Raw genomic sequence first — 14,170 nt, forward strand, 5'->3', positions numbered from 1 at the left:
CAGGTATCGACTTTAAATTTCTTAAAGTAGTATACTTCAGATTAATGGCATAGGTGAAATGTTTGTTCTCCGACGGATTTGCTTTTCTTCCTTTTTAATTTTATGGGGTATCACCTGGTTCCAGTGCTAGGAGATTGGGAACCTACACTCATTTTTACCCACTTTTTAATGCTGTTCATTACCTGATCTTCTTATATTCTTCAACATTAACTTACCACTAAAGCAAAAAAAAGACTATCTTTTGATCAGTCTTTCTCTGACAATGCTGTTTCAGACCCTTGACTTTTACTGACACTTACCCTTTATGACTTCCTCCATCTGCAAATAGTAAGGAATAAGAAGGACCAGAAAATCTCACGTGGTAAATAAAACAAGGTTGTTCAGAGCATTCACTTGACAGCCCCACCTCAAAGCCTTGATTTTTGTAAGTTTTATGTAAGTAAGGGTAATTGAAAGACTTATTACATCCTGAAACAAATCCAGATCAAAGATTCCCTATTTTCTTTATGGAATCTTTCTCTCTCTCTTTGGTTGTTTTATGTACATTCTAGAGAATGTCAAGACTTCTAAATGTTAAACTCATTTTTTTCCTCTTTATCCTAACAAAGAAATTGAAGTCATTTGCCAGAATTTTACGGCATGAAACAGAACCAGCCTCCTTTCATCTCAGAATATAAGAGAACCAGCTAGGGTGCAGCAGGCAGTCCTGAACTCTGGAATACCATACCATCTAGCTCAATGGAGGTTTAAAAGCTTCTACACTTTTCAGGCATGGAGCCAAATCCAAATGCACAGAACCCAGAACCTCTCATCTCCTGAAAATACTTACCGCCTTAGAGTACCCCTGAGAAGATGGCATTAAAGCCCACCTCCAGCTCCTTAGCACCAAATTCAGTCAGGCGAGAACCAGTCAGCAGAAAAGCAGATAGTTGTTTTTGTTTCGGAAAGTTGGTTTTGTTTGTCTGCTTTAATTTACCTGTATTCCAGCAGAAACATTCCAGCAAATTCTAGTTTGCTGACCAAATGCTCATCAGCTGGAAAATTTCCAAACACAGCAGCTGTGTGGCATGCTCTTTTCACAGCAGTGAGGACGCAGCTTAAATGTGGAGTAGGAAAAGCATAAACAGTCCCTTTTAAACTAATAAACTAATTAAAAATTCCTGCTTAATCCTGCTACCTTTGAAAGGCAGAGTTGAGAGAGAGGCAAGCTTCATGAGAATCCTGCTCCACTGCTGTCAAAGCTTTGTCCTAAACCACTCACCTCTGGTCTCAGAACAGCCTTCCTGCAGGCCTGGCACACAGGGCCACTCCGGGAAAAACTCAGGGGAAGTCGACGGGTTCGATTCTGGCAAGCTGGCTCCTCACATATTAACCAACCCTGCAGAAAGGGAGAACGTAGAAAAAAATACATTTTTACCAAAAATTCAAGTTATAGCTTCTTTTTACCCTACCTAAACAATGAATCATACTCAAGGAAGAAACAAAATCCTAACCTTAACATCCTCAGTGAAGCTGATACTATAATATGTATAAAGAGGTAAAGGTCCTTGTCTAAGGTAACACATTCAATGGTGAAGAACAAAGCTGGTCTTCTTGCTTCAAAATCCCACATTCTGCACACTGTGGTCACCCCTTCCTTAAAATATACTGAAACCGCTGCTCTTCTCCAGTTCAGACAATGTTAACACGTAACAGAATCGTTTTATACAACTATGTAGATCAGACAGCAAGACAAATAACAAATTAAATTTTAAAGTAAAGTGCCATTTCCTTGCTTGCGCTTTAGAGGGGAAAAACAGTTGTAACTTTTTGGTTTTCTGATGACAGCCAGAAGCTTTCTTTTCTTTTCTTTTTTGTTTTTTTTTTTAAATATTTTTTATAAAAAGCTATCAAGACTTCAACATAAACTGACTCATTTAGGAAAAACTAACATTTTGCTGAATTAAAATGAAATAAAATCTGAGCCAGCTCGCTCTCTGTCAGTTCAGGGAGACGACACAAAAGGCTTCTCTTAAGAGTATGAAAGAAAGAATGCTTCTGGGATTGGTAAGAATGTACCTTTTGTACCAGGTCCAACCACAGGTTAAACCAATGCCACACCTCATCTCTAAATATCACCAACAGCAGATACCTAAGGAACAGCGTAAAAGAAAGCACACAGTAGAAGTTTTCCAGAAGATTTTCCTAGCTCTTAGAAATGGCTCCAGGACCTCCTGAATCACTGTCTGTACTCAGTGGTGATGGATGCACTACTACCCCCATTCCAATGAACTTCAAGTGCTTTTCAAACCAATGTAAACTTTTAGCATCTACAACATCCTGCAGAACAACCACACGCTATATGAAAAAATATAATTTCTCTTGAACACACTAAAAAAAATATTATTTTTTTTTAATGCCTTCTAGCTCTTGTATCAGGAGGGACTAGAAATAATCATTCTGCGTTCACCTTTTCCATGCCACTCATGATTTTATAGATCTCCATCACATCATCTGCAATCAAACTCTTTTCCAAACCACAGTCCTAATTTACTTAGTTGTTCCTTGCATGGAAACCACTCTACATCTTTTGTTGCCCTTCTGTGAATCTCTTCCCAGTCCTTTTTGAAACGCTAGGGTGGGAGAAAATGGGACAAATGGGGAGGGAGATGAAACCAGTACTGCACACTGTATTCAGGATGCTAGTCAAACATGAATTTATACAGAAACAAGATCATATTTACCAGCTGTTGATGTCTCTGCTGGGAATAGTGACTGATTATTTTTGCCTCTGTTTCCAAAATTTGTTTTTGTTGTTCCTGCAAAAAATTTTAATCTAACCATACCAGGATTCCTTGTACTTTGACAGAAATATTAGGAATCAGAGGACAACTCAGAACGTTGCTTGTTTCCCTTCTCACTGGCTCTTTAACAAGCTGTGCCAACATTACACTCTGGCAATGACTTCTACCTAATTTCCACAGTGTGGGAGCTGAGGTTTCCAGTCATTACCATGTTTTTCCTACTCTTCCAGTTTCCACAGCTCCACTCAGAGCACTATCGTCACTATCACCATCTTGGTTACAAGTCAGTAATGAAAGCCTGCAACTCTATACCTTTTCTGGCTTTCATTTCCTGGAGATTCTGGTTTGCTGGCAAAGCAGATTTGTTAATAAGACATGAAGTTTTTACTTTCCTCACCGGCATGGCCAAAACAGAATCTGTATTTTGTACCTCAGTAATCCAGCATCCTGATTCAATATGACTATGTCAGTAGCTTAGTTTAAAGGTAGATATTTGAGTTACTTCATTGCAAATGCTTTGGAATTTGTGTGGAGGAATACATAAATTTTAGTTTTCCATTTTCCAAAACCTTGTTAAAATGGGATTTGACTATGTCTACTCTTAAAAGTTTTGCTTTATTTATTTTTTTTTAAATTTTTGTCAATGTCTTTCCTATCATTTACTGGTATAGGCAGAGATTTGTTTGTTTGTTTTTTGCAGTTTGTTCTCTAAAGGATCAGACCTGAACACTGTGTTCTTTCATGTTTGTCAGCTTTATCCCTTTCTTCAACTTAAAAATATATTCTTCTATAATCTTTTCAAAAGTGCTAGAAGTCTGATTCAATTTTTGTTTGTTTTTTTTAAGATGAAATATCAAATCCTTTCCAAATAACTTCACTTCTTCCAGCGACTTATCTTCTTTCATCATTTCTCCAGCCACGATATATCCTCAGTATTATCCCACTCAGTTCCAAGCCCATCAAGACACTTCCCGTTGCTCTGGCAGAGAGGAGCTTTTATGCCCATGTGGGCAGACCAGAAGAACTTTGTGGGGAACTTCACACCAACGTCAAGGTATATAGCACTACCTAAAAAGTGTGCTCAAGTCTGTAATGCAGAAATGGAAAGAGTCTGTTAAGATATGCAGTTAGGGTTCATTTCACCCAACTTTGGATATCTAAAAGCTTGATACCCGCTCTAAGCTAGTCACCCTACAATCCGTTTATAGTAAATGGAGGAGGAAAAACGCATCTCCAAAAAGAATTCACCTAACAGATTTTGGGATGAGAGAAACACCGCTCTAGACTCTTAATAAAATAAGGGTACATCTAACGTCAGTGCAAGCTTTTTGGAAACAGTATGATCGGTGTATCTGATCACTACGTTTGAGTTTTATTGTTATGTAGATTAACAATGTAAATCATTACATACTTAATACTGCACGGTGAGAAAATTCCAACAATTCAGAAATCTTCTGTGGATTTAATTTTGGTCTCTTGCCCAACTGTTGCCCTAGCAATCTTAGTACCACTCTCCTTGTCACATACAAATTATTGTGACAAATATTTCACAAGTGACATTAGAAAGATAGATGCCGCTCAACAAGACTGAGCTACTTCATCAGCAGATGCTTCACCATGAAAAGTCCTAATTTAAGACCTGACCTAACATAGACACCTGACCTGTGTCTTCTGGAGTCAGCAGACACAAATGAGCCTCAGGTGAAAAAGCTAGTCCTTAGCTTTGGTTTTGCAAAGGTACTTAAGATTTATTTCTAAAAAGGAAGTTGTTAATCTGTTGCCTCATATTTTTTAAATAACTCAATGTTAGTAGAGATGGAATAACCTTTTACCGAAAAAAGCTCCACAAGGATAGCATTGAGATCTTCAAGCACTCACTTCTGTGAGTACTGAGGATATCATTAGAGCCACTGTGAGGGAAAACACACAAACACTTCTGCAAAGGATAATGTATTGTCACAGATCTTCCATTAAGTTAATTCTTAGAGACAAAAGCTATGCTCTGTGAGGAAAGCTGTTTATGCATATTTGCTTATTATGTGGCATCTCTACCTTCCTGGGAAACATCTGGTAGCAGTCTGACACAAACAGGGCCTTAAAATACACAGCTAGGCAAGGGGAGGCACGGAGGGTGTTCTCACCCATTCCAAACCCCTCCTGTTTAAGAGTGTAATTGTTTCAGCTGTAACTATGAAAAGAGCCTGTGTGCACAAAGAGAACACTTCATGACTCAAAACATATTGAATGACTACATTTGAACTTTTAAACAATTTATTATACTAGAAAAACAAAGCATGGAAACTGCCAGATAGTGAGGTATTTAGTTAGGGAATGCAAGTGCAACTGAAAAAACAAAGCCTGGAATGGGAGCAGCACCCCAACTTCAGCTGAGCAGAATACTCAAAAATAGACAACCACAAAAATAATGCATGATATAAGTAACTGTGTTTTCTGCCACCTATTGGCATTTTTAGCTAACAATTAAGAAACAAAGGACTACACCACTTGCAAGGTACTGCTTCTATTGTCTTATAAGGGAATGCACAGATGGTCCACCCAAATTACCATTGAATAATGACATTCGAAGCAAGTTTTTTTATGCAGTTATTTTGGTCCAATGCATTCGCTGTTGAAGAGAGTGGTGGGAACTTTGCTGGTAACAAAATACAGGTGAAAAAAGACTGAAAAACTCTGCTTCAACTAAAAACAATAGGTTAGGATGAAAATAAGCATTCAAATTCAACAGCTTACTATTATACTTGTTTTCAACTACTAAGAAATAATGATCAAAACATACAACTTCCACTGAACAGTACATTTCTCAATAAACTATATTTTAAAAAAGGAGATCGAAGTTGCTGCCTACAGTAAAAAAACCAAACATGTTATGTGTAACCAGCTAACTGTCCCTTCAATTCATACAGAAAACAGTTAATGTCATTTGTATAGACTTCCTACCAGTTATAATTAACATTAAAGAGGTCTTTTCTTCTTTGTCACCTCTCTATTCAGGCCTTATTTGCGTTTGTTTGTACTTACTATCTGTTAATCTCTCTTAACAAATGACAACAATAACTGTTGCTATTATGCATGTAAATTAAACATGTAGATAACTGTGTGAAGGGAGCTATTTTTGAAAAAAGCAGTATCAGAAACATGTAGCTCTTTATGTCTCTTGTTTTGCTTTGATAATTAAGCCATAGCCTTGACTTGTTTTAAACAAAAAACTTTTCCATGGACATGCATGTTGCAATCAAATTCAATACATGCATTATGTTCTGATTCAATTTGTTCAAGCGCATTATTGTTAACCCTTATTTGATCCATGCCTGTTGTCTTCACTGACCAAACAAAACCAATCCTTCATTTCCCAGCAGCTATCAATGAGTCTGTAAATTAATTTGCAATAGATCAAACAAAATCATAATAGGAAATCTTCAGTTTTGTTCTACTTGATATCTGCAACACTGTGGGAAATGAAATACAAGTTGATACGGGGGGGTGGGGTGGGGGAGCAACTAGCATTTCCAAACATTCTGTCTACAAATGCTTAGTTCATTTTAAAATATAAAAAAATGTATGCAAAAACCCCCTGAAGTAAATGCACAGTATAAAAGAAAATCCCTAAAGAGTACTATGTCCACAAACCGTAGCTAATGGGGAGAAATTTGCAAGTCAAAAGTAATTTTCTTTCTTTATAAGTCTGTTCTTGAGAATTAGCTTCTCACATTCTAGTGATCAACAAGCATTATAAATATTACCCCCACAATATAGAGGCAAGTGGTTTTGGAACAGCCTTTCAAATAGAAGTTGCAGGAGTCAACAACATTTATTGAGCTTTATCTTAACAGTTTTTACAAATTACATTTTACAGTGTAGCTTGGTTGCCTGATACAGTAGAGGACTGGATGTGCTTCTCTACGACACTTCAGTTCTGTATCTGTTCCTGCCTTCAGACAGTCTGGATGCTGAGGGACTACAATGCTTTAAAAGTTCACATGGAATGAAAAAATGCACTAGTAAAAAGAAGAAAGCTGCAAGCACTGAAAATTATTCAGAGGTCACTATCAGTCACTTTGGAGTTGAATTTAAAATGTAACTAGTGCTTGCGTCTCTACAATCTTACTCTCCATTGCAGACAATCTTAATGCAGATTTTTGAAAATGGGATCTTGGTGGATGATGTCCAATCTCCAGATGGCTGGGATACCTAACCTCAAGCACACTGGATCCAGAATCCATGGCTTCCTCAATACAGAGCTGAAATTATCACCTTAAATCATCAAACCTGCCAGAAGGGAAGTGTAGGAACACAACCTGGACATGCTTTCCTAGTCAACCAGCATAAGCTTGCCGATCATGTCACTGATCAGCAAAGCAGCTTTTGGAAGGCTGAAGGTAAGGGACAACACAACAAAAATTTTCTTATCCAGGCATCATCGTGAGTTAGTAATCAAGCCACTCTAACGTCAAACTGACCTCTCCTTTCAGACTACTCTTAAAAAAGCATATTATTTCCACTAATTCCGAGGTCAGAAGCTTCAAACCCCATTTTCCTGCCAATGTCCATTATTATGGATAGCATTGCCTAACAAGGCAAATCTGGTTGAAGGGGCTTTAAATCCCCTGGAAGGATGAGGTTCCACCAACATTGCATTACTGGGTAAGCTATCAAATCTACTGATAGCCCCATGCAATGTTAAAAGACAGATGATTTTATGAAATATTTTATATGAAGTTTCTTGTGGCAACAGTGGGTTTGACTCAGTGACCTTAAAGTTATCAGTTCCACTTGCAATAACTTGTTCTACATCTCAGGTGTGTCCTCCCTGTTTCACCTGTCTTCTGTAAATACATGGATGTTTGGGGGAGCAGATGGACAAATGTTCCTTAGTAGTATACAGCATCTCAGAAATTAGAACTTGAGCCAAAACCTCTGTTTGCACATTCTTTGGCAAGTGTTTTGATTATTAGTAGTAGCTACATCTTTTGAAAATTACATCACAATTTTACAGTTCAAACACCAAGGTTGGTATCAATATCAACTTAAAGATGAGCTACTGCTGTAAAGTCAGGAAAGTTTTTCTGCTGTGTACCAGGAACCCAATTACTTTTAAGTAATTTCCAACTTCTAATCTGCTTTTTTGCCTGTTCGAACAAAGAAACACTCTAGTAATAACACTGACTTGATCCAACATACTTGCACCATCTTGGAGAGATCTCAGCAGCAATGAAACTCGGAATGACAGCATGAGAACTAGTGTCATGCACTGCAATTTCAGTAGACAACACAGATTTGAGTGATACCTACCTGCCACTGCTACAATCCCAAGAAGAAATCCCCTCAGGTCAGGGATGCTATGATAAATAGTGAAATAAGATTTCACATGGGAAACTCTACCCACTTAGTAATGTGAAGTCCAGCATAACTCAGGTTCCTCAGGCAACATCCCAGTTTTTAATGGGGAAATGTACCTGGTAAAAACTTCAGAAGACCTCTCTTACAAAGAAATCAATTCTACTGCTGCTAGACACTAGAAAGGCATAGACTTATTCAATTTTTGAAAGGGTTTCTCAAGATGGCGGACTTGATGAGGCTAGGATTGGCATTATCAGAAACACTATTCTCATCTGAAGGAAAAGTAACTCTTTGCAGTATCCTGGTGCCTGCCTGCTTCATGTACTTTGTCCAGCTCCTTCCAGCTAGCTGCTTCACCCTGATTGTCCTTCCAAAGTACGAAAATACATCAGATAGTTGCTTGATCAATCTTATGGATGGAGTAATTTATCAGTGAGACTAGCAAAGCAGACTTCGTGGAGAACACTTTGATCAGGAGGGCTCCACACAAGTCTATGCGTCTCTTAGACAGCCTAAGCAGAGACGGCCATTCCTTTGGAACTTGTAGCTGTTAATACAAACAACCTGGAGACTGAATTGTCTGAACTTATAAAGACTGGATCAACATATGAAAGGAACACCTCATGATATCTAAAAACCTACCCCTTGGTCACCCACCTTCTTTGGGCAGGGGAAGGAAAAGACAGGTAAATTCTTCATCAAGGTGAAATTTGGAGATAATCCTGTCAGAAAGAAATGTGAGGGAAACAAAAAAGAATATCCTGTCACAGAAGAGCATCATATATGGAGAATGAGCCGTCAGGCTCTTCCTTCCTCATCCTGTAGCAAAATGACCGCCATCAGAAATGAAGCCTTTATAAAACCATGGAAACGCCAACTTCTCTGAAGAAACAGACTTTTTTTTTTTACTTCTATAAAAGACTACCACCAGAAGTTAGCTCTAGAAATAGAATGTGGGCCTGCAGCTTCACAGGTGCTGCTGCATCTTAACTATTTTGACGTTTTTGCTATCAATGAGGATCTGCTTGATAAGGAATGAGCAGGCACACTCTATTGACAAGAATCATGCAAATCAACCCTAACAAACAAGAGTAGTAGAGTTAGAAGCAATCAGTGACACAGAATTCTGGGTTAGCAACTTCTTCAGGATCCTGCAGGGCTTGATATTCCACAAGCAAACCAGATACCAAGCACTAATTAAAAAATATATCTGTAAGACCATAAGAAGGATGTCATTTTATCTTTGAAGGAAATCTAGGGGACCTGCAAAGCCTCTTCAATAAGTAGGTTCAGACATAATCAGATGTGGAAGTAGTATATGGATAGACATTGTTATTGATATACTAGTCATTCCAACCTTCTTTTCCACTTTGTAAAATTTTAACAAGAAATTACTGGAAAAGCTCTCTCCACTTCCTTAATATGTTAGTACAGTTTGAACTCTTTGTAGAAAGTCAGAAGCCCTAATGTTAGGTTCAAGTGGTCCCTTACTAGAGAAAAGGTATGTCTGAATTTCATCGTAGAATTTCAAAATGTGAAAGAATTTAAAAATGAAGAGTGTGTGCAATTTCTCCTAAACTGCCAGGCATAACTGAAACTTTTAAGTAAAAAAATCTCTTAAAACTAAGTCATCTAACATATTTATACTCAAATTTGAGTATATAAACCAAAGATGATCTTTGAGGATGTTTTGTTTTAAGGCTTTATACTGCTGTCCCAACTGTAACATTCAATCACCTCCAATAATAAATTCCTTTGATATTTTCACAGACTCTTCAAATAAATTGTTTTATAAAAGGAGTTGGGTCAAGAGTCTATTACTGATGCTGGCTGACTAGAGCTTTTGTCTTTTTAGTTTATAGGTACCATGTTAAGCATGCTGCCAAGCTTGTTCTAGCTGAAAGAAAAGATATTGCAGCATATGCTTAGAGTGGTGAAGCAACTTAGGTTTACATAAATTCCTTTATGAATTTATCCTACAGCTTAAATCCCTTACCCAGGGAATGCTTATTCCATGTTCTCTGGTATTTTGTTAGGTGCTGTGCACATTTGGCTTTAAATTCCAAGAAGCAATGGAAATAATAACTATTTTATAGAAACAACAACTGAAATTTATACATAAAGCTAACTAGAGGGCATTAAGAGACCTGATCATAGATCCAGTGTAGTATATGACTATCTGGATCACAAGTAAAGACAAGGAACTATTTTATCAACTCACACTTGGCCACTGACTTCACATTCATTTTTCTTTTTCTATACAATAAGTATTGTAGCTAGTTCCTCATCCAGAAAAAATAGATTACATTTCCCCGTATGAGTATTTTTAGAGTCTGATACTACCTGATCATCCAATTTGGGGAAAAAGTAAACAGGGACCACGGCATTTCACACTCCATTTCATGCTGCCTCACTTCAATGGAAGTTGAAGATAGGATTTCAATTTCTTTTCAAAGCACTTCCTCATTTTCAGGGTTTCTTGAGTTTTGGCCTATATAACTGATCTGAATTCAGCTGTGGGATGGAGTGGATAAAAACTCTTATAAAGAAGGGAAATTCCTTTCCTGGATGGTTCATTCTGCTCCTCTTGAGTTCAGCATTATCCAGGCTGATTAATGGATAGATGCAATCTTTCAGGAAAAATACAAAACTGTCTCTTAAATGAAAGAATAGTAACAAGGAGATATGAATTGCTTTTGAAAGTGTACTACTTGAAAGCAGTACAAATCCTGGAGATGGTTGGCTATATATCCAGTATTATTATCACAGGAACCACATTAAAGGATGTTATCAAATTGAAGCGTCTTAGCCAACAACTTCCTAGTGGAAGGCAAATGATCACTTTACCACCCAGTGAGACAGTATTGCTGGTAAAAAAGAAGGATACCCTCTCCAAAATAATATCTACTGAAACCTCCTGTTTTCAGAGACACTCGTTTCTGTTGTCTCAGTTCCCCACTGGAAAGCTGCCAGCCCTAACTGACTCAAAGGCAACTGGAATCAATGGGAACCACACCTTCGAAGGACCAGATTGTGAAGGTCCAAAGCAACCAGACAAACTGTAATTGAGGGCAATGTAGCTACACTAACTTGCTACCTTAAAGAAAGCATGAGAGAGGAAATAAATACTGAGTTTCTCAGAAGAACACAAAGTGTTCTTCTATCTTGAAAAATCTGACAATACTAGAATGATAGAAGCACTGATCTGGGTTCCGGGTGGCCATTACGAAACGTGAAGCTCACCTTTCGCACCCAACTGCTCTGATCTAACACACCCAAAGAAGAGACCCAAACTTAGTTCCCTTTCGATATTATGGAAAATGGACATAAATTTGAGAGGATCTAGCCTACAATAAAATTCTGTCCCATGAGCATACTTCTAGGAGTTCCTTCAGTACTCACATACCTTGAGGTCCTATCAATAATGCATTGCTCCTGTGATGCAAATCAGCCACAAAATATCATATGCCTATTTCTAGGCTGCTGAAAATTAAGGTTTGTAGATTTTCAAGAATGGTATTTTGTGATTTGGATACTCCAAAGTAACAGGACTTGAATTGCTTTCTAATCAAGAACTGAAAAAAAACATTTGAAAGAAACCATCTAAGACTGAAAGAACACTTCATTAATCTCCAGAAAATATTACTCTCAGCAGTATCTGTCATATCAGTTGGACCATTGAAAGTCTCTGGGCGGGGGGAAATCAAAGCAGGAGATAACAGAAGAAGAAATGCACACCCCCTCCCCCCAAAAAAAGAACCCAAATGCTCAAGCTAACGTTAAAAAATGCTTTAAACAAAATTATCAAACAAGACAGAAGTGCAAAATATCTTGTAGGTCAATGTAAGAGTTTTACATGTTATTAACAATTGATTTTTTTAAAAAGTAAGACATCTTTAAATGTACAGTCACATGTCATTTCATACAAGTTATTTGAAACTTATTGATCTCATTTGTGCAAAGACCAGGCTCTGTCATCAGCCTGCTGAAAAGATAATAGAGCACTCCAAACCCTTATGATAGGTTTGATGCAAACAGTGGGCCTCATTTAAACACATGTAATAGCACCACAAGTGGACAAATTCCAACCTTAACAGTTGTACATTATAAACTAAATTAGCAAGTATGTTCTGCTTTACTTCACATCAAAGCCAATACCTTGGTCTTCTTATCTTCAGTAAAATAAGGTTCTAGGCACCGAAATATGTGCCCCAAAACATTAAAAGTAGAGCACAAGTGTTCATAGGCTAACATACCACTCACAAAGAAAACCAGCAATGACCAACAATTTTCCTTTACTTAAGACAATCTGAAAACAGCTAAACTGGATTTCAAGCAAGCAACTGAGAGAAGGCATACTTAAAATGACTACATATGGGAAACTACATTGAGAAAAGGATCAGTGAAAGATGTTTTATGTATTTCTGTATGGAGGGCTAAAACCTCTCTAGAAGGATATTCAAATCCATTCTGCAAAATATTCTCCTTATTCATACAACTCAAAGCAAGCCACATTCTTAGGCTATAAGAGGTCATAGCTAAGTACAGTACCTTGCTTCAGAAAAAATTTTGCTTTGTCTGTCAACTGTCAACAAAGCACAAAGAACTCATACAGCCCATCCATGTATTGCCTGTTAAAGAATCTAGCAACATACAAACAGTAAGAACTCAGGATTTCTTAAAATCTGTGCCTCTATTTTGGTTAGAAAGCTGAAAACACTCTACTCCACCACCTTCTTCCACAACTCTGTGCTCTTCCCTCTCCCCTCAAACATTTGCACAGTCCTTGAATTTTTTCCTCTGTCATGGACCTGTCTTGCAGTAAGTCCAATATGACATTAGATGTAATACAGAACACACAGAGATATTTTACTCGTGTACGTGGCAATAACAGTAAGGTTTGTCAACTCAAGTATACATTTCAAGTTGCTAAAGAGACAAAAAGGTTGTTTATGTGAAACATTTATTTTGCAATATGATTGTGAACACCTCTAAATACTGAAGGAGTTAATACAGTTCTGAAAACTTTAAAAATGATAATGTGCATACATACATCAATAAGTCAGTTTAGAGGAGCTCAATGGAGTGAAAGGTAATGGCAGAGAAAGCAGTCTCAACGGTCTGGTCACCTTAAACTAGAAAAGTTTAAAGCATCACTAAGCAGTGTTTGTTCATTTAAGTTTAATTATTTTCTCCTTGAGAATGGCACTAATGAAACTGAATATCTTTCATGGTTTCGAAGAGCAGTCTGAATGGTCTGTAAACAGGACTAGGGGCAGACGAGAACTGGCTGAGCCCGGGGGTTGCTAGGTGATGCAGAATGTAAACCCACAAACTTGTTCAGGTTTACTTTGCTTTCATGCTGCTCTCACACAGGCTCTCCAAAGTTTTAAGAATTAATTTCCAGGTAGCTATTTAAAAACAAAAAGTAGAATAATTAAAAAAGAAAAACCCTTAATCCTCTTCACCTCTTCCCTTGTGCCACCCAATAGGAAAAAATAGGAAAGAGAAAAGGAAATTCACAGCATTAAAGCGCAGAAAATCCATCACAGAGTCTTGAATATGATGACGGGAAGAGGACCATTCCCTCTATATATTTGCATGTAATTTTTGAGAACTGGTGATTATAAAGAACTTTTAACCTGTTCAGATTATTTTTTACTTTCGTAAATGTAAATAAAAATGATTTCTGGAGCCTTTAAAGTACTTAAAATGAAAATGAAGTCATATTTACTAATATTTCCACTGCAGATTACAAAAGCAAACTTTTCAGTATAGCCATGTGTTTCTACTTCCCTCCTTTTCAGACCTGTGGGGTTTTTGTCAGGTTTTTTTTTTTCTCGTTTTTTCTTTTTTTTTTTTTTTTTTATTAAAGTATCTGATCAGAGATTGTCCGGTAAGAGCACTTTATTAGATCATCAGTCAGAGGGTTTTACAAGCACCAAGAGCTATGGGCTCAAATGCAGCACATCAGTTTTAATAGCCGAAGGTCTAATAGTAAACTGCAGATACTGCTGAGAACTTTCCAT

At 37.4% G+C, this 14,170-nt stretch overlaps 1 protein-coding gene across 2 annotated transcripts in view; it reads right to left on the reverse strand.

Annotated features, from left to right (window-relative positions):
• The window catches only part of POLA1 (DNA polymerase alpha 1, catalytic subunit), a 200,871-nt gene that overhangs the window by 65,496 nt on the left and 121,205 nt on the right, over positions 1 to 14,170 (reverse strand). For both annotated transcript variants that reach the window (XM_049835189.1, XM_049835190.1), the window contains one exon: positions 1,262 to 1,378. In XM_049835189.1, coding sequence (XP_049691146.1) covers positions 1,262 to 1,378 — 117 coding nt within the window. The remainder of the gene's footprint in view (positions 1 to 1,261; positions 1,379 to 14,170) is intronic.

This window comes from Accipiter gentilis, chromosome 32, assembly GCF_929443795.1.
Source record: "Accipiter gentilis chromosome 32, bAccGen1.1, whole genome shotgun sequence".
Taxonomy (NCBI): Eukaryota; Metazoa; Chordata; class Aves; order Accipitriformes; family Accipitridae; genus Astur; species Astur gentilis.